Source organism: Polyodon spathula, chromosome 16, assembly GCF_017654505.1.
Source record: "Polyodon spathula isolate WHYD16114869_AA chromosome 16, ASM1765450v1, whole genome shotgun sequence".
In the NCBI taxonomy this organism is placed as follows: domain Eukaryota; kingdom Metazoa; phylum Chordata; class Actinopteri; order Acipenseriformes; family Polyodontidae; genus Polyodon; species Polyodon spathula.
In genome coordinates, this window is record NC_054549.1 from 36,801,710 (window position 1) to 36,821,243 (window position 19,534).

A 19,534-nucleotide genomic window follows, 5' to 3' on the forward strand; every position below is an offset into this window, starting at 1 on the left:
CATGTCTTTACTGGCAGCGGGGAGCAGTTTTCACTCATCGAGATTGACAGGTTGTTCTTAAGCTCAACCCTGAGCTGGTATTTTTGAAACACAATTCTGTTCAGCGCAATAGGATTGGGCGCTTTGATGCTTTGTGTGAGAGCCGAGTGCAGCAAAATGGGTTCCTACCTCAAAGCATCAAACCCACCCCAGTGGCTTAGCTGCCACTACACTGTGACAGCAAGCTGCAGCAGTGTATGCATATTCTAAATTAACATGGACAAAGCACATGAAGAATACAAATATCCCAGTAATAAGAAGAATAAGACTAAAAACAGCACAGTAAGAAATGCTGGTGATATTTCAAAATCCCAAAAGTGAGAAGTTCTATTGGAAGGAAAACTTTGGATTTTGCTGCCCCCTCAACTGGAATAAAATCCAAAAAGAACTCAGATCCAGTGACACTTTCTCATTGTAAGAGATTGCTGTTCGATCATTTGAACCAGCTTCGTGATTGCATGTGATGTGAAATGAATACTGTAACTCATGGATTATAAAAGTGGGCTGAGCCAGCGATGGAGTCTGTATTGAGAGGCAGGATCTCCTTGCTCCCAGTCCTTATCTCAGTCCTTTCCACAATACTGTGCAACTATCCCACGGAACCAGACACTTAGTGTGGCTGTTGAATCAGAATGGTGAGTTTAATCTACAACACAAGCATGGGGGCACACACACACACACACACACACACACACACACACACACACACACACACACACACACACACACACACACACACACACACACACACACACACACACACACACACACACACACACACACACACACACACACACACACACACACACACACACACACACATACACACACACACACACACACACACACACAGATGCACACACTGACACACACAGATGCACACACACACACACACACACACACACACACACACACACAGATGCACACACACACACACACACACACACACACACACACACACAGTAATGCATGTTTAAATAGCAGCACATCCCAAGCTATCTCACTGCTGTAGTAGCGCATGCACAGTAGATGACTGTGAGGTCTGAATGCAGAATTCCTGTCCTGTTATGTAAATAACTTGCACACTGTATCAATCTAAGCGGGAGACTTGCAGGGTATGAGAGCATCACTGCCGATCAAACTAAAAACAAAATCCTTCATGTGCTCTGTTTGTTGTGATGTAGACCTGACAGGAGAGCTGTTATAATCCTGACACTGACATATTGGAACGCATGGGTGTAAATGAAGCCTCTGATTTGTTGGCCCTATGCCTGTGAGTGTGTAAAGTAACACATGCAGTTCTGTAATCATGTCTGATTAATATAGAATTTGGGGGAGGTGTGGTGGTTGTGTGTATGGATGTAGCACAGTGGATGTAAGTAATTTCAACGTGAACGATTCATGAAATATAAAGTTTGTAGGTAATCAAGTCCAAAGTCATATTTTCTGAGAAGAATAAAGCTACTCATAATTGTAATATCAGCAATAAATAATCCGTTAATGTATTGTTCTGGTTTCATTGAGTTAGACGCCAATTTGCCTTTGCACTGAGAGAGCAAACAAAATAAATCCATCCATTTTTTATTTGCAAAAAAAAAAAATGCTGCACGCATGCAAGTATATACCAAACAAATGACGTTACTTCAAAATGTTGAACTGCAATTTTTAATAACTAACAGGCGCTTCTTTCTTTTTTCCGGTCTGGAGCTCGTGTCCGTGGCTGACTGGAACGCTGGCAAGGGAAACAGGACAGGGGGTGTGGCCTATTGCGCGCCCCCGCCAGACGTGTATGCATGTATATTTGAGTGAATATATCGGTTTGTATTGGCTCTGTGTGTTTGTTACAGCAGGGAGAGGAGAGAGTAAAGTCTCAGCACAGGCGGCGTCGGCAGCAGCAGCATCAGTGTATATGTGTGTCTTAACATCGCACATACCTTGTGCTGTCGCTCCAGCAACAAAACATTCAGATTGAGATTTGGAACCGGGAATAGTGACGAGCCTGTTGTCTATAAACACAGGAAGAAGAGCGAAGGCTTGATTTTTAGGGAGGGTGTTGTAAAGAAAATACACTGGCTATAATAATATATTAATTTTTTTCACAGTTTGTTGAATTTTTAATTGAAAAATGGCGATCCGTGCTCAATCCTGCAGCCTCTTCTGCTTCGTCTCAATTCAAACAGTCCTCATTTTCAGCTTGTCAGCTCCCGGGACGAATGGCTTCTTATTTCCCCAGCATTACACGTAAGTAAACCCCCGAAACGGGAGTGCCGATGGCTTGGCAGGGCGCAGGGGGAACAAGAACTGGGACAGGTGGCTCGAACTGCGCTGATTTTTAGATCTGGTGACGGGAAGCAGAGCGCTATCGCTGCTGCTGCTGAAACTAGGACCACAATTAAGATCCTTAAAATCCTTGATTATTTCTAATTAGGTCACGGATTCTCCAAGTGGCTCGTTATTATTAGGGGTATTAATATTACTTCTAATGCTGGTTAAACTGTAGCGAGCTGGGCGGCATCTCGAATCCCAGTGTGCAGTGGCTCAGTTTCCATGCGTGGCACACAGGTGTTTTACAAGCACTGCTGTTTGGAGCAGAAGCTTTTAAGTACCGCACCTAACAGATGGGGAAGGTGCCGGTTATGTTTATTTACTCGAATGCACACCTGCCAGCTTTTTATTACTATTTTTTTTAAAAGGACGTCAACAATGTGCTTGTGTGTGTGTTCGTTTTAAGGATAATGTCTATACCTGCTTCTGGCTAGTCTTTTTGGCTTCTAGTAGCCGATAAGTCACATGATCTATACATACCATTCTGGAATGTGTAAAACTGGCTTAAGCCCTTCGTTTTCTTTTAAAACCAGAACCCTCAGCTATGTTTTAGCTCGCCAATGCAGCTGCTTGTTTTCATCTAAATATTTTCTGATGTGGAAACACACGGCGGAGTAGTAGCAGGCTATGTCTGGAGATGTACAGCAGGCGAGGGGACTGGGAGGGCGCATCAGAGCTACGGCATTTTGAACTGGGCTGCATTTTAAACGAACGCTTCCTTTGCATTCCTTGGCACAACTTTGTTTTCAATAGAGCCACTGCAGAACCGGCACGGCCACTACATATTTACACTCACGTTATTAAATATGAAATGGCTTTTGTGTTGAGCTTTACATTTTTTATTCGGGGTTGATACAGAGTTCTTGTTCCGCTGAAAGCATGCTAGCTTAATGATAACATTATTTATTTATTTATTTATTTATCTATCTATTTATTTATTTATAATTATTATTATTATCTTTGTTGTTGTTATTATTATTATTATTATTATTATTATTATTATTATTATTATTATTATTATTACATACACATTGTACTGTCTTCAAAATGTTCCGCTGTCTTTGCTTCTGCAACACTACAGACAGAGTACCCATGGTCTGTGTATAGCGCTGTGTATTTGTAAGCAGGAACTTGTCCCTTTTTGGTTTAACAGATACAAGTACAGTACTTTACACCAGGCTTCATACTAGCTCCAATCCTGGAAGCTATTTTGAAAGAGCCTGGCCAGTCTGTCGTGTATTAAATACGTAGTATATACTGCAATACAAAATAGGTGTTTTTTTTTTTTTTTGTTGTTAAGTATTAATTATAATTATGTAACTGAATATTAATATATCTGATAATATATATATATATATATATATATATATATATATATATATATATATATATATATATCATTCTGTATCATAAAATAATACAATTCATACATGTAACTATCAATTTGAATTAATACTACACAACACGAAAACATATATCCTATTTTTTTTCCACTGATCAAAAATACAGATTGCACATCTAGCACGACTCTCTGACACTCAGCTGTGCGGAGTTGCATTGCAATGATATGTGCAGACCTGCAATACAATTCGTGCCTGTACCGGTGTTATGATAAGGATCGGTGTCTGTGGGGTGTTTTAACTGGAGCTTGCTAGCCGTCGACAGAGCTTGGACAGTGTCTATGTATTTTAAAGACAGCGTATGTTCTAGCAGATTCCTATTTAGAAAGCGAAGATTGCATTTGCTTCACAGTACAGTAACATGTTGCAGATCTAGACTCGGATAAAATGACACATACTGGTTGATATTAAACGGCACCGCTGTCCTTGGTCCTGACTGTTCACGCACCCAAGCGATTTCGTAATGTAGCGGTATGAAATTCTGCTAATATAACATTTATTTAAGAATATGATTATAACATTATCAGCAATTTTCCACCGTTTCTTTATGGAAATACTGTTATTTGTTATTGTTTATTTTTTTTTTTAATTTATTTTTTGCTGTACAAACTGCTGCTACAGTCACTGTGCGCTTTACCTGGTTATTATGAAGAATAGTATTTGAGCAGGCATTTTACCTATATAGCACTGAAACGCATGTATTTGCAAAATAATCAATACCGGTTGTAAGAACTTCAGTGCGGTATTTACTGTTTATTTTGTATTAATATTGTGCACATACGTTATTATTATTATTATTATTATTATTATTATTATTATTATTATTATTATATTATTATTATTATTATTATTATTATACATACATATATTTATATAATGTATCGGGAATATGAGGCTTCCTTACATTCCAGATGCTACGTTTTTTTAAAGACTGCCTCAACCCTAATGAATAAATAATCCTGACCTGAGCGTGTTACACCAAAGCCGCAGCAATGGTAATGATATTTTGCGTATACCTCTCAGCGGTTGTAAACATTTAAGCGTGCAATATTCTCTCTCTCTCTCTCTGAAAAGGGCTTGTGATTATAGTACATTGAATACATGGATGACATGATGAAAACATCAAGTGAAACATTAAAGAAGATTGAAGAGTATTGCGAGCTTCCTGGATCTATTGAATACGTTCTAATAAAGGGATACCTGCAGTAAAATAATAATAATAATAATAATAATATAATAATAATAATAATAATAATAATAAATAATAATAATAATCAAATTGGCATAATTTACCCTGTTCATCAAGAGTAGGCCAATAGGGGAGGCGATTACCTTGCAGCAGGTTTAGTGAGACGTGTTTCAATCAGTTTCAGAAGAGCAGGACTGAGTCCAGGAATAACCTTGCTCCACAATGGGACGATGAGAACAATGCCTCTAGCTGAATTGGGAATTATGCGTGATGCTTGTACTCAGTTGCAGATATATAAATAGCACTTTGTTATTGTCACTGTTCAAGCAGCAGTACTTGGAACTGCTCAGAAAGACTGTAAACGTAGCCTTCTATACTAGACTGTGCCCATTGGATCAAAGTTAAAAGTAAGCCTAATCGGTGAATTGCAAATTAAAAACTCGACCTGTGTTTTGAAAGGCAGAATGTTTTAAACAAATGCCCTGATTAGCCCTTAGTGGTTGAGACCATCGTCTTTTTTACTCTTTTTAAAGACCATCGTCTTTAAGTCTGTCTTTTATGCTGACATGTCGGGTTTGCAGCATAATGAAATCGAGCAGTGCTCTTTAATTAAGAATGAATACAGCGATGCTCAAAAGGCATTAGAGGATTGCTGTTGCAGGAGCAGACCAGCCTCTCCAGTACTGTGCATTATGATTTCTTGCTGCTGACACTGTTATATTTATGGGGAAAAAAGCAGCAAAATAATAATTCCCATGACAATTCTGCTTTATTTAGTACATATGCCTTTTCTGCTCAGCTTCCAGTGCTCTGTTCTGAAAAGTTTAGTGTCATTGGAAAACCAGCCTGGTATCCTGATATAGCCACGGACACATCGCAATAAACCGCAATATGATTGACACCAAGCAAAGGTTCAAACATCTTCACCAGGGAAGTTGGAATATATTGCATTCATAAGATAGCTATACCAGTAGTTTGAAATGTTACCACTGGGAGCTTATGCCAGCCTCATGCCCTTGTGTTACCATTAGTACAGAACAGTTGCCATTGTGGAGTGACACTTTTTTCCCAGTGAGGATTAAGCATAAGCAGATAATTTCCTACTGGCCAGAAAAATGCTGACCTGGTTTCCCTGCTATATTAAATATCTAGTACCATATACCTGCATATAGCTCCCTTCTTCACCTTGATTAAGCATATTGTTTTATTTTTGGCTTACCATACAGTTCTGCAAATGTATGAGCATATACTTGGGTATTCACAGAGGAAATGAAGTTACTCCTTTGGTTTTGTATATTAGCCCATGCACCTGTGACTGTGTATAAGCCACCTATGGTTGAAGATGAACACAAATGCAAGGTGTGGGTGCTGTCATGGTTATGAACTTGTGTTACTTTACAACAGCATTGTACGTTGTGTTAGTAACATTTATAAGAGACTGTGTTAAAGCCTAATAATTGTATTTCTAATAATCATTTACTTTCTTCTTCCTATAACTCTTTTGTAAAATAATTACGCATACAAGCCCATTTGTTGATCTTGCATACACCCTATTTGCATGGTTATAGGGTACAAAGGATGGGACTTTGCTGGCTTGCTTTATTTTGTGTTTTGTTTTGGGAAGAGGAATTTCCCACTAGTTTTCCTGGCATGAAGTGAAGCATCCTCTGATGTGAGCGTGGAACATTGAGAAATAATAAGGACTTTGCCAAGTCTATCACAGCTCATTGGACAATGAGTCATAATCACAGGGCAGAAAGAAAACTGGGCAGAGAACGCCACCACCAAGGAGGTTCAGGACCCAGAAGTGGCTCCTCTAGGGACAGTTTTGAGCAGCGAGGCGATGGGACAGGGAGAGGGTAGGGGGAAGGTGACGTCGGGTCCTAATTTAGCCTCCAGCATCACTTCAGATAAATCTCCTTATTTAGTGCACCCTTGCATTTTTTTAATTGAATGCAAAGCATGCATTTTTGTGTACAAACTAGAAGAGACTGATAAGGAGCACATTTTGACAGTGTCTGACTTCAGCATTTTCTGACACATCAGGTGTCAAACCACAAGCCTCAACTCCACCCCTGTTCTTTTTGTAATGCTGAAAGATGCCAAAATAGAAGAACAGTTCAGGGCTGAACATGTCAGTGAAGCTATTCATTTGCAACGTCAAGATCTCAAGAAAGTTTTCATTAACAATTACAGTGAAAACCACTTAATGGGGTCAAGTTTGTAGGCTTTCTATTGGACTATAGAATTGCAAAGAGAATATAGCTTTTTTTGATTAAAATAAGAAGATGATGATGGCCAACCAGAACATCACACAGACATTCACACTGCCATAGAGAACATCACCACACAGCCATAGAGAACATCACACAGCCATTCACACTGCCCAACCAGAACATCACACTGCCCATCAGAAAACCACACAACCATTCACACTGCCCAACCAGAAAACCACACAGACATTCACACAGCAATAGAGAACATCACACAGCCATTCACACTGCCCAACCAGAAAACCACACAGCCATTCACACTGCCCAACCAGAAAACCACACAGCCATTCACACTGCCCAACCAGAACATTGCACAGCCATTCACACTGCCCAACCAGAAAACCACACAGACATTCACACAGCCATAGAGAACATCACACAGCCATTCACACTGCCCAACCAGAACATCACACTGCCACAGTTTGGCAGTTACCGTCACAGTGTTCTGTACCAGTGTCTCATCATTAACTTTTCTGTATTGCTAAGTGACCTTTTCCAAATCAGCATTATTTCTGTGCTGCTTTAAACATGTCTTTAAAAAAATGTTCAGAAAAGGTTTTTTTTCTAGGAGAAGAAGAATATAATTGTTTTGAAGCAGCAGAGCTTTCTCATGTTCTACCCATGTTATCAGTTGGATAGTTAATTGCAAAACTGCTTAACAAAACCATTGGTTAATTATAATTATTTAGCAGACAATGTCATCCAAGCAACTTTAGAGACTTGGGGTGAACTGTGCATCAACTAATGAGTCACTTACAATAGGACCTCAGTTTTATGTCTCATCCAAAGGATGGAGCACAAGGAGGTTATGTGACTTGCTCAGGGTCACACACAGTGAGTCAGTGGCTAGGATTGAACCAGTAACCTCCTAGTAACAAGCCCATTTCTTTAACCACTAGTCCATCAAGCCTCAGTCTGGGGAGTGTGAATGGCTGTGTGGTTTTCTGGTTGGGCAGTGTGAATGGCTGTGTGGTTTTCTGGTTGGGTAGTGTGAATGGCTGTGCAATGTTCTGGTTGGGCAGTGTGAATGGCTGTGTGGTTTTCTGGTTGGGCAGTGTGAATGGCTGTGTGGTTTTCTGGTTGGGCAGTGTGAATGGCTGTGCAATGTTCTGGTTGGGCAGTGTGAATGGCTGTGTGGTTTTCTGGTTGGGCAGTGTGAATGGCTGTGTGGTTTTCTGGTTGGGCAGTGTGAATGGCTGTGTGGTTTTCTGGTTGGGCAGTGTGAATGGCTGTGTGGTTTTCTGGTTGGGCAGTGTGAATGGCTGTGTGGTTTTCTGGTTGGGCAGTGTGAATGGCTGTGTGGTTTTCTGGTTGGGCAGTGTGAATGGCTGTGTGGTTTTCTGGTTGGGCAGTGTGAATGGCTGTGTGGTTTTCTGGTTGGGCAGTGTGAATGGCTGTGTGGTGTTCTGGTTGGGCAGTGTGAATGGCTGTGTGGTTTTCTGGTTGGGCAGTGTGAATGGCTGTGTGGTTTTCTGGTTGGGCAGTGTGAATGGCTGTGTGATGTTCTGGTTGGGCAGTGTGAATGGCTGTGTGGTTTTCTGGTTGGGCAGTGTGAATGGCTGTGTGGTTTTCTGGTTGGGCAGTGTGAATGGCTGTGTGGTTTTCTGGTTGGGCAGTGTGAATGGCTGTGTGGTTTTCTGGTTGGGCAGTGTGAATGGCTGTGTGGTTTTCTGGTTGGGCAGTGTGAATGGCTGTGTGGTTTTCTGGTTGGGCAGTGTGAATGGCAGTGTGATGTTCTGGTTGGGCAGTGTGAATGGCTGTGTGATGTTCTCTATGGCTGTGTGAATGTAATTGTTAATGAAAACTTTCTTGAGATCTTGACGTTGCAAATGAATAGCTTCACTGACATGTTCAGCCCTGAACTGTTCTTCTATTTTGGCATCTTTCAGCATTACAAAAAGAACAGGGGTGGAGTTGAGGCTTGTGGTTTGACACCTGATGTGTCAGAAAATGCTGAAGTCAGACACTAGTAAAACTGTGTGTCTATTGCACTGAGGTTGTTATAAGTGTTACCTTCTATTTATAAAAAAGAATGCTGTCTTTCAAATCGACCAAACAAATGCAAACCAATTCACTGATCCAATCTGAGAATATAATCCTTACGTAATGAGCGGGGGCCCTCACTTTACTTAAAAACGAAAGACAAGTCACGACATATTAAGTAAGCCTTACAGTACCCGACCATTAAGATGTTCGGAAGCTAGTTAATAATGGTTCATTTAATCATATAGACAACAGCCAATTTGGAAAGTTTGACTGTGTAAAGTTACAGAACAGTGCAAAATGTACAGGGCTTTGTGATGTGGACTGATGTGGAGTACTGCTCACGAAGAGACCAGCTCGCTTCACTTGTGTTCTAAATTCAAGCCCAGTGTGCCACTCAGAACCCTTCCCATTCTGGATGCATTCTGAACTTGGAGTTCAGTGATCATAGTGGCTATATTGTATTCTGGTCAGGATGAAATGATGAAAAACTTTAAATCCTTTCTGACACTTTTATTTACACAGAGAGGAGTGCAATGTTTTCTCAAACCCCTTTAGAACAGATCTCTGGTTTGGTTTACCTGAAGAGCACAGTCTCGTGTCCTGTGCAGAGTGTCCGCCTGGCACCTAAATATGCAGCAAAATACTTAATTCCCAGGCTGGGAATGTCATCCTGCGCTTTGTTGAGCAACTAACACACTGTTCAGAGCTTCTCAGCATTGCTGCTGCACTGCACCGGCTGCACCCAGGAAGCCAGCCTGAAAACTAGACCAGAAGAGAAAGGAATTCTCATGACAGGACTGACCTTTCACAGTGTGACTTAAAGAGCAGCCAGAGCTAATTGCTAGAAGCATCTGAGATTCACGAAGCTTAACAACACAGAAGAAAGGTTTGAAACATCAGTACCACGAAGTTGGAATTTATGTAATTTTTTTAGCTGTAACTGGAATTTAAATGAATATGAAACATTCAAGCATAAGGGTTTTTATTACCTTTATACCTAGTTATATTTCTGATCACAGCCTTACATTCTTATTCAAATCTAAATATTGTACTGCAGTTCTATAAGAGATAGGATTCGGACATATGAATCTCATTAAATACATGAACTCATTAAACAAGCCCTTTCCCATAGTAAGAATCCTGGATTCCTTCAGTGGCCAACATGTGGTGTGCTCTATGGCTCCTGCCTTCTACTGAATTGTAGTAAAACAAACAGCTTTTTTTTTTTTGAGCATCAGCCCCTGCTTTCCTGATCAGTTCCAGTAGTTTCAATCCTCTTATCACCCACCACCGCCAGTCAAACAGACACCCCTGTTCTGGCACCCAAAGAGGAGCTAGGATAAGAAAAGAGATTATACTGGAGTGATAGGGAAGTAGTGGTCAAGCTTTCAGAAGGCTGGTCATGTGTAGAACAACCCCGCCCCCCACCCGTCACTAATTAACTGAAGAACTTTGAAACCAACAGTGATACTAGACAACTTGAACCAACTGATCCCATGTACAAGAATGTTATAGTAGAATCATTTATTTATTAAAATTAGCACAGTCTCCCCCCCCCCCCCCCCCCCCCAAAAAAAAAAGTCACCATTCTTTATTATAGAGTATTTATCGATACTTTTCTGTGATTTCCATCACTAGCCAAAACGTTCACTATATTTGACTGTCCTTTGCTGTACATTGATCGTGACACACCTCGGTAAACTGTGGAAAATGCAACTCAAAGCAATAGAAGCTGGTAGTGGAATCATCCCATGACATCAGCGAGATTACCTAGAACTACCACTCCAGGTCACAAGAGGCAATGCAGTGAAAACTTACCGGTGTTGATGCATTAACCGCTCAATACATCCGTCGTTTGTCCCGAGAAGGGCTTCGATCTATGGGATAATATTAGCAATGGCAGGTTCTTTCTCAGGTTCATCATTTCTCTTTGTGTAATGCTTATGTTGCCCAGTGGTGCCCTGATTGGTGCATTCCGAGGTTTACAAAAAATAGCTTTTCCGTTGTGGCGTCCAGTCCGATCACCAAACTTCTTTATATCTGAATTCCTCCCAGTGAATGAAAAAGCAGGCTGCATTAACAGAGCCCGGTGCTTCACAGGGTAAAAACTGAATGATTAATGAGCGTGGCTCAGATCACCTCAAGGGATTGTCTCCCAAGTCTTTAGCAAAGAGCTGCTGTGTTTGCTTAAATGCTGGTTCCCTGCCCCGCCTCTGTGTAAGACTAATCAGAGTTGGGTTCAGTCTCTATGCACCTGAACGATAGCGCTGCTCCAATTTGCATTGTAGAGGCAGATATCCTCCATCATGCAATAGAGTGTGGGATGAGCAGATGAGAGAGGCGTTCACGGTCCCGCACTCCCCAGTGTAAATCTGCAGACATCACCCTCAGATTGCGCCATTTAAGCTGTTCCGTTGCATTTGTTTCAAACGTACAGATTGATTGTCTTGATAAAAGCCTGTGACAAGGATATTGCATATGTAATAGCGGATTGAATTATGCATGTGTTCTGTACAGCAGCTTGAGTCTTTGAGAGAGATGAATAGTGTAACAATAAACATGACAGGTCAGTCGCAGGTTAGCAATATTACCACTTTGTGTTTTTTTGTGGTTTGTTTGTTTTTGGTGCTTGTGAAAGAAGCTGGATTGGTAACAATGGAAGTGGAAATCACCCTTTATCTGCAGGGCAGGGGATAACACAGCAAGCTTGCCTCAAGCCTGACCTCAATGGATGTTGTTACCAATTGACAGAGTGATTCAGTCTCCATGCCCGTCCACTTACTTGGTACAGATGCCCAGTTTAAATCCTGGTTCTCTCACTGACTCACTATGTGACCCTGAGAAAGTCACTGAACCTCCTTGTGCTGTCTTTCAGGTGAGACGTTGTTGTAAGTGACTCTGCAGCTGATGCATAGTTCATACACCCTAGTCTCTGTAAGTTGCCTTTGATAAATGTGTCTGCTAAATAAACAAATAATAATAAAAAAAAATCTACTGTATTAAAGGACCACCTTTCTAAGGAGGAAATACAACTTTAAAAGTAACATTTTTGCTTTTTTAAATAAACAAAAATAGAATTTCTAATTCTAAAAACGTTGAGACAACACACTTAACACCACCCCAGCAGTCGTCTTCTTGAACGAAAGTTGCACAGTAATTATGTCACATTAGCCAAACAGATTCTCAGCTGACTAGAGAAAGTTAATGATAGGGAACACAGAGGAAAGAAGTTCAGAATTACATATAGTGTGAGCCAAACGCCCTGACAGCTATTCCTTTCACGTTGGGTAGGAATTGCTAAAACAACCAGGTGTAAAACAAAACAAAAGACAGCTTGTTGAGGAACAAAAGCTAAAAGGGAAAGGTAGCCTGGGATGCAAACTGCAGTATTCAGTGTGGCAAATCTCTCCTCTGGGCAGATTATATATACATTCCTCCAGCCAGAATCTGTGAATGTTCTCTTTTCTCTGAGTCTTAAGTGGTGCAGATTACGAAAAAATAATAAAACAAAAAGCAACTTTGATATTGATTAAAAAAAATGAATAAATCCTTCCTAGATTGTCATTAATGAATAAAGCAACAACATTCGTTTTCATGAAAACTCACGAATTTCATGAATAGCAAAGAGATAAAACAATAAGGTCATTCTTCCAATAACAGGACTTGCTATTGTACAAGTTAGGATTTGGAGCGTATGTGTTTGTAAATGCACTCTCCCTGCAAGCTGACCTGTCTTCTCTTCCTCACCCTGCAGAATGCAGTACTGGGCTGGGCGGATAGAGCAGGAGATCGACCGAGTGGTTCGGCTGGTCAGTGGAGTCCAGCAGATCAAAGGGGTGAGTCCACGCTCCAAGACCCATTAGTTTCATTGGAAAAATCTAATGGGATATTGAATACTCTAACACTCAGGAGATTCTAGTCCATTGGGGTAGGACTACATCTGGTTTGCTGTTTGCAGTTCTACTCTTATCATGTGCTTTATAATTCTGTGCTATCCCATAGTATAGCAGTGCCTATACTAGTACACTACCCTTCAACACATTACTGTGTACTATACTATAGAACTGTGTACATTGGGGCATTAAGATGTTTTCCTATGTGCTGCATTACACAGATTATATCTCCAGGGTAAACTGTTGGAACCCACGTGTTCAGGCAATGCAGCCTTTTTTCATTTGTACATTCGGGCACTAGATCCAGCTGTATTACATTCTGTATGTTGGCAGTAGTCACAGAAATCAGAACCAGCAACACATTTGTGCACAGCGTCTGTTTTCAAGCTCGTCATATCTGTCACTTGCCACAACAATCTGGTGATGGGGAATGATTTGCTGGCACTGCCTTGTGTTTTGTGGCCAATGTTGCTTTTGGATTGACTGTTTCCTAAGATGCTTTTGTCTTGAAACTGAGATACACAGTTGTCCATGTGTTCTGATGGGGGAGTTGTAAATGCATTCCCGGGAATGTATATCCATTTCGGTCACACGTTTTTTATTTCATTTTTAGAAATTTTAAAATGGTTTGTGGAGTCTGAGAAGTTGCTCTGCCATAATTAAAAAAAAAAAAAAAGAAGCGTGGAAGTGGCCCCTTTAATATACAGAAGTAGTTCAGCAAACTGAGTAATAATCCCAGACCCCTATCATAATGAAAGGCAGGCAGATAGCAGCTGCAGAACTGCAATGTTACACTTCCTGGGGTTTTTGTTCTCTGTAATTCTCTCTGTATTTTTACAGTTACAGTATCAGTAATAATCTAAATGAGGTTACTATGAATTAAAAAGGGGTGCAGAGTAAGTAGGCGTCCCATTCTACTACAGGTGTGCAGAATTCCAAACAGTTCAGGTCAGCTCTTTCTTGTTTAACCAGAATGAAATCTCAATAAGTACCACTCAACCCACGCTTATTCACAAGATCAAAGAGGAAGCACTGTTAAACAGTTAACAATACAAACCCTTCTGTAGCGATACACAGAGCTAATGAAACTGCAGAGCTGTGCCTTGTCTTCTTCATGTGCTTGTTCCCTTCGACAGAGCTTATGTAATGCCCCTCTCTTCACCATTGCAGTCTGGAGCTTCTCTCAGCTGCGTGGTAAACCTGAGGCCTGAATCTCTAGTCATGTCTCTCCTGTTGTCATCTCACATCGTCCTCTCCATGTGCTGCACTCCAACCCCCACCATGCCTTCCTCTGTAGAGGGAAATCCCATTTATATTCATAATCCCTTGGAAACAGCCCTTCCTTTTGATTACACTCTGGTTTGAGGGACAGTAGGTGAGGGGAAGGTTGTGTTATGAAGAGCACGGTCTAACCTCTTTGTGACATTGTTGCTTGTCAGTCACTCTGCAGAGTCCCTTTGTCATCATTTTTTCTATCCTTTTGAGGATTTGTATTTGATGCTGTCATCCAAACTTGTATTAAATGTAATGAGTCATTATTGGCTTTTTGAAAGTGCGTTGAATACCCTATTTAAATTTTTTCATTGAATTTAAATTGCATTGTCGCTTAAAATAAAAAAAAAAAAACTCAAAACAGTCTTCTAAGCCCTGTGTTGTAGCACGTCTGTAGTCTTAAGATATGCTCAGCCTTTATATAAAAATGCAGCATTCCTATTTGTGCCTTTTTCAGAGTAGAGTTACAGAGTCCAGATTCCATTGAAGTAGGTTCTATTCTCTGTGTTCTCTGTTTAAATAATATGCTTGACTGAAATTGAATTTTCAGGAGAATAAACTGGTATGTGATTCATAGCTAGCTGCTGCCTGACAGTGTGTAAGCGTGAAAGAAAGACATTCATTTCAGAGTTATTCTGGAGAGAACTGCGCTTCTCTTAACATTACATTGGAAGCCTGATGGTCTGTCTCTGTCTGTCTTTGTCCGAGCACGTAATCTTGTTCGGGTCATTTTTGGTCAGTGTTATTTTTCTTTATTTTTAAATGCAGTGCAGAAAACTTTGTTTCCTGTTTAGAAACTCAATCCCGTGACATAAAATGGAATTGCATCAACGCAGAAATTATTTGCTTTAATTTATATGCTTCTCTGTGACGTACTGTGTGTACCTGTGTTACAGTAACCATTTTGAAAATGTTATCTAAAGCAGGAATACTCATATTGTGGGTTTAAACCCATTGTCTCACAATAGATAAGCATCAGCCTGCGCTGCCCATGCAAGGGCCAGTATGTTTCAGTAAGCTTGTCTGCTAAGCTGCCAGATAGGGAAATGAGTAATATATATTTTTTCTCTATTATATAGCCTCTTTTTTTGTGACACTGTATAGATGGCACTCTGCACGTTCATCAGGCTTCAGTGAAGGGGTTTGAAAAAATAGAATGAAACTGGTTAAGGGATGCTGGCTAAATACAGACGTTGGCAAAAGCATCTTTGCGAAGGAAAAGAATAACAGGACGTGGTGTGAGGTGGCAGCTAGAGTCGAGGTCTTAGGACCGCATGCTCTTAGCTTTGATATAGCAATGATGAGGGGAGTGGAGGCTGGGAGGGGAGGACAGGTACGCCCTAAAACAGATTGAGGAAATCCTTCTTGCTGAAATGGGACCTCATATTTTCCAGAAGGAGACATATCTCAAACTTAGATCACATGTCAGCCTCTTCAATGGGATCCAGTGTGTGACGGTTCATATTGAAACCAGGGCTTTGACTGAGCTGAGTTTCAAATCAATGGTCCCCAGTTTAGTTGCTGCCCCCCTGGAATTTCACATATTGTATTGCAATCACAGCTGGTGTAACACTTGCATTATTTCAGTCTCCAGGGGACACTTCAGTGTAAGGATATGTTTAAACAATTACTAATCCATTTATAATTGTGTTATATTTCTGTATAACAATACGTATAATCATAACAACACAATAATAGCAACAGGCTTTAGCAATATTATTCAAACATGCAAGAGATTTATAATAATCCTTCTTTTACACTTGTAATATGCTAATTTAATAAGCTGTTATTCCTTCTTAATCATCTCTAAAACCTTGAATGATTTGTATATTTTATAAACAGATCCTTGACCCAAAGTGGACCAACAGCGCCAGAGCCTTTCTGAAAGTGGGGGGTCCAAGGTCCGGTTGTGAGAGTTTTGGTGGGGGGGCGGGTGGGGGGCATGCCTTGTTTTAGTTCATTCTTTTGGTGGTGGCGAAATTAAGATTTTCCACAATATTATCACCTTCTTAAAGTACATCCATTAATTATCCAAGTATATTTCCCGTTTTAAAAGTAATCTATTTCTCGCACTGAAAGAAACTTTATCTCACAGGCAAAGTAAAGACTGCATACTGAGGCTGGGTGATGTATCCCTCTCTTAAAAATGAAATCATGCTGATCACAGTTGCTGTTAAGTTGCTGTTCCGAACTCTGCTCAGAACAGCTTCACCGTGCCAGCTCAAATAATCAAAAAAACTAAACTGAAACGTAAATCTCAATATAGAAAGAATGTAGATTTCCTAACATTTACAAGTCAAAGATGCCATCAACTGTAATTGCATTACTGCTTGGGCAACACACATTGAAATGGAAACTTTTTTTCTAGACCTGCTTTAAATAAGAACTTTTAGAACAATGCACATTTGTTTCTATTCTTTATTTACAAGGTAAACATGAAAAACTAAATATTCCACAATTTACTGTTTTTCAGGCAGGCATTTCAATATGTAGGTATTGTATTGTATCATTTTTCTGCTTTAATACCATCAGATGCTGGAAAAAGAGCAATTTTTTCCATCAAAAATATACAGCCCTAATTATAACACACACACACACACACACACTTACACACTTCAGAAATGGGTACAGAGGTGCAGTCTCCCAAAACATAGTCAGGCTCTCTGCTCTGCTAGTGAACCCACAGCAACAATGCTGAATAAGAAATGTTTACCTATGTTAATATGTTTGTGTGGGGTGAGGCCCAGAGGGATAATTCCTTATAGCGATAGTAACTTTGACAGCTGCACGGTACGAACGAGCATCCAAATTCAAGACCAAGAGAAGCAATATGCGAGGCCCTTTTGTCAAAAAGTGGGGGCCATGGTTCCCCTGAGTGGGACTAAATCAATATTAAGTTCTGCATTGATCACATTCAGCTCAGTCTGAAGATTGACTAGTACACGTTCCCCTCTAGTTTAGTTTTGTGTAGCAAATGTGAACTGTGTTTGTTCCTTTATTGAACCCCTGCTTGCCAAGGCCTATTAGAGATGTGGTAACTTATCCTCCTCCTTTCACAGTCCCTTAGATGTCAGGACAACATATGCTGTGCTCATTTACATAAAAAATTCATAGCACCTAGCATGTGACTGGATTGCTTGTTGCGTGCTCTCTCTCTCTCTCTCTCTCCTTTCTCTCCCTCTCACCCCTTCCTCCTTCTCTCTCCTGCTCTCTCTCTCTCTCTGTCTCACTGATAAATACCTGAGAGATAAACACCTCATATTTTTACTCTGTTATTAAACCTCATGCTGAAGAACTAAAGTGACTCTTTGATATCATTTGAAAGCAGAGGCTGCTGCGTGGGGAAACGGAGGGATTACTAATACAGTAATAAACAGAGATGATTTTCACTGATCCCTAAATCATCCCCATACTAACTAACAGCACTGCGAGTACTGTTGGCGTTTACCAACACTTGATGCACTGGACTGCCAATTCCATATGGCCTCCAGATAAACTAAACTAAAGCAAAGCTGGGGTGCTGGTGGATGGAGCAAGTCCAGGATATCTGCGGACTGTACAGCATGTTTTCACCCCATGGTGGGTCACTAGTTTAATAGAGAAGGTCCAGCTTATCTCAATGCTGAAATCCAGACTCTAACATTTTAGCATTTTTTTTAGAAAGCCCTTTGTCGGTTAAAGCACAGTAAAACAAATAAATCAAACTGTAAAATAAAACAGACCACAAGGTAAGACCTCCATAACTGTCCTGCTTTCAAGGATTCTAAAGGGTTAAGTCCCCCCCCCGCCGCTGTTGTTGTTGTTTCTTGCTGAAATATGAGCCCTGATTTCTTGTATGATATGACTGCTGATCAATGTAATTGAGTCCTGATTTAAAAGTACTTATCCCTGTCAATAACTCGCGGCAAGGATGAGTGATTTTAGCAAGAAATTACCTTAAATAGTGGCGCACGCTTCTTTTTTATTCTCTCGAAACGGCTTCAAAGCAGCGGCGCTGGCCTTTTCAGCTCTGTAAACAGCAGCAGCTGCTTTCTGTGCCAGAGCGAGAGTCTGCATTGCGGGGGGGAGCCACACCATTTCCCGTCTCCTAAACAAACCTCTACCTGCAGCACAGACGGCCTCCGTCAGGGGTCTAATTTAATCCGAAACCACACTGTTTTGTTTACCAATAATCCCTTAGCATAGAAGCTGCTGTCCCACAGTGAGATACAGTTTGATTGTAAGGCTGCACAACAGCTAAGGGACAACCAAAACAGTTTGTTGGTTGGTTTGCCAACATTGCTGCTTCCTATCTCCAAATTGTGATTTAAGGCGAGGCCGAAGTAAAGCTAATAAACATCAGTTCAAGAGTTTCGATCTCTCTTTTTTTTTTTTAGTTTAACCTGGAAATGTTCTTTCTTTCTTTCTTTCTTTCTTTCTTTCTTTCTTTTCTTTCTTTCTTTTCTTTCTTTCTTTCTGTCCTCCTCCTCCTCCCTTCAGAACCTCTCCAGAACATTCTCAGTGTTTCAGTAGCATCTCTGTTTGTTTACAATCCCGTCTCCACAATAACACTAGTGAAGGTAGTAAGCCGGAAAATATTTCTCTACTTGACTCAGTTTCTTTGATCTTTCCTTCCTATTTTTCAAGCACAGTAACTGTATTTCTTTAATTCGTTTATTACCCAGCGCTGAACAGGAGAAGTGATGCAGCTGCTCTCTAATGTCCTTGCCCTCTCGAGCCACAGGTCAGGGGTTCAGCCTCAGATCTGCTGTTTTGGCTGCAATCTGAACCAATGAAGCTGCAGCTAAAAGGCAGCAATGATTTGATGTGTTTTTTTTTTTTCTACAGCCACTTGCTCCTGTTTTAAATGCAGCAAATAAAATCCCTAAATCTGACACACGTAATATCAAATCACTCAGCACAGAGTATCTAAACCGGGAGAGGTTTAAACACTGAGAGCCAGCTGGGTCTTTTTGTTTCGGTGACTGTGGGTACTGCCTTTCTAACGTGAAAAGCATCTAACCTCAGCTAATTGTTGCTCTGTTGGAATTGCCTTGAATGGGTCTATCTGAAGTCAGCTTTTTATTAGCTTCACAGCATTTCACTGTGATGTGCTTTTCTTTATTTAAATACATGCTCTTTAAGTTATCAATAATCAGAGAATGACCCACATGCATG

General features: G+C 40.6%; 1 protein-coding gene across 2 annotated transcripts in view; it reads left to right on the top strand.

The window, feature by feature from the left end:
• The first annotated feature begins 1,841 nt into the window (after positions 1-1,841).
• LOC121328816 (voltage-dependent calcium channel subunit alpha-2/delta-2-like) overlaps positions 1,842-19,534 on the top strand; it is a 185,657-nt gene continuing 167,964 nt past the window's right edge. The window contains exons 1-2 of one of the 2 annotated variants that reach the window (XM_041273897.1): positions 1,842-2,280; positions 12,967-13,048. In XM_041273897.1, coding sequence (XP_041129831.1) covers positions 2,165-2,280; positions 12,967-13,048 — 198 coding nt within the window. In that variant the 5' untranslated portion in view covers positions 1,842-2,164. The remainder of the gene's footprint in view (positions 2,281-12,966; positions 13,049-19,534) is intronic. The other variant, XM_041273898.1, reaches the window with a different exon arrangement.